The following is a 941-nucleotide window of genomic DNA, read 5'->3' as shown; positions in this document are numbered from 1 at the left end:
GCTCTCTCTCTACAGCAGGGCAATGCTCCCTCTTAAGCTGCCGAGTCTTGCGAGCAAAAATCCTACTTTGTGCGCTCCTGGCATTCCAAGTTGTGAGCGATTTGGCTGCTGCACAGATGAGTTGGCCCTGGAGCCCTCCTTCCTGGGCTAAGATGAGAGTGTGTGAGCCGGAGGCTAAAAAACTGTGAGCCAGCTCACACCAACTCAGTTTAGATGGAACACTGCACCTGGGGTGTCAGACTTAAGGCCCGGGGGGCCAGAAGCGGCCCATCCAGCACTCTTATGCGGCCTGCGAGCAACTGGTACAAGGGAGGGAGTGTTGGGGGGCCCACTCCATTGTGGCTTCAGCATGGCGGAACCACCTCATCTGCGGCAGTCAAGCATTGTGGGAGTGTCTACCTAGTGCTACACTGCTGCCTCTCCAGCCCGCCTGTGTGGGTTTTCCTTTGGACCCCCCTCCCAGCCCAGGGGGCCTTGCAGCGAGGATACACCATCTTGGAGCTTAGCAGCTACTATCCTTTATACGGTTTATATCTCCGGTACCTGGCATTACATTTTATGGCACACGTGGCCTGGCCCAATTTATGTCACATCTGGCCCTCGTAACAAATGAGTTTGACACCCCTGCTCCACACGTTTTAAAAAACCAAGCTTCTAGGCCCTGGGGGGGCAGAGGGGGTGGCAGAGCCGTGTATATACAAGCGTTGCCTCTGCCTAGGTGTCTACGGAGCAAGGGGAAGAGTGGAGCCGGCTTCACAAAGCGGAGTACTTTGAGACCAGCGCCAAGGCCGCCACCAACGTCCAGGAGGTGTTTGAGTGGGCCGTGCGGGCCGTCCTGAGGAACGTAAGGGACCACACTTCTCTTTTAACCGATTTGGGGTGGCGATCAGATCCCGGGCACGGTCAGGGTCGCAAGTCCCCTGAGGTCCCAAGCGTTCTTA

General features: G+C 56.7%; 1 protein-coding gene across 1 annotated transcript in view; it reads left to right on the top strand.

The window, feature by feature from the left end:
* Positions 1-844, top strand: part of LOC107125901 (ras-related protein Rab-7a-like) — a gene marked incomplete at both ends in the record, with an annotated part of 1,160 nt that extends 316 nt beyond the window's left edge. Inside the window, one exon of the mRNA XM_015429356.1 lies at positions 719-844. Within this exon, the coding sequence (XP_015284842.1) occupies positions 719-844 (126 nt within the window). The remainder of the gene's footprint in view (positions 1-718) is intronic.
* Positions 845-941: the final 97 nt, after the last annotated feature.

The sequence above is a fragment of the Gekko japonicus genome, unplaced genomic scaffold (assembly GCF_001447785.1).
Source record: "Gekko japonicus isolate JY-2015 unplaced genomic scaffold, Gekko_japonicus_V1.1 scaffold28699, whole genome shotgun sequence".
NCBI classification, from domain to species: domain Eukaryota; kingdom Metazoa; phylum Chordata; class Lepidosauria; order Squamata; family Gekkonidae; genus Gekko; species Gekko japonicus.
The sequence above is the reverse complement of the archived record's forward strand: the minus strand, read 5'-3'. Positions and strand labels throughout refer to the sequence as shown.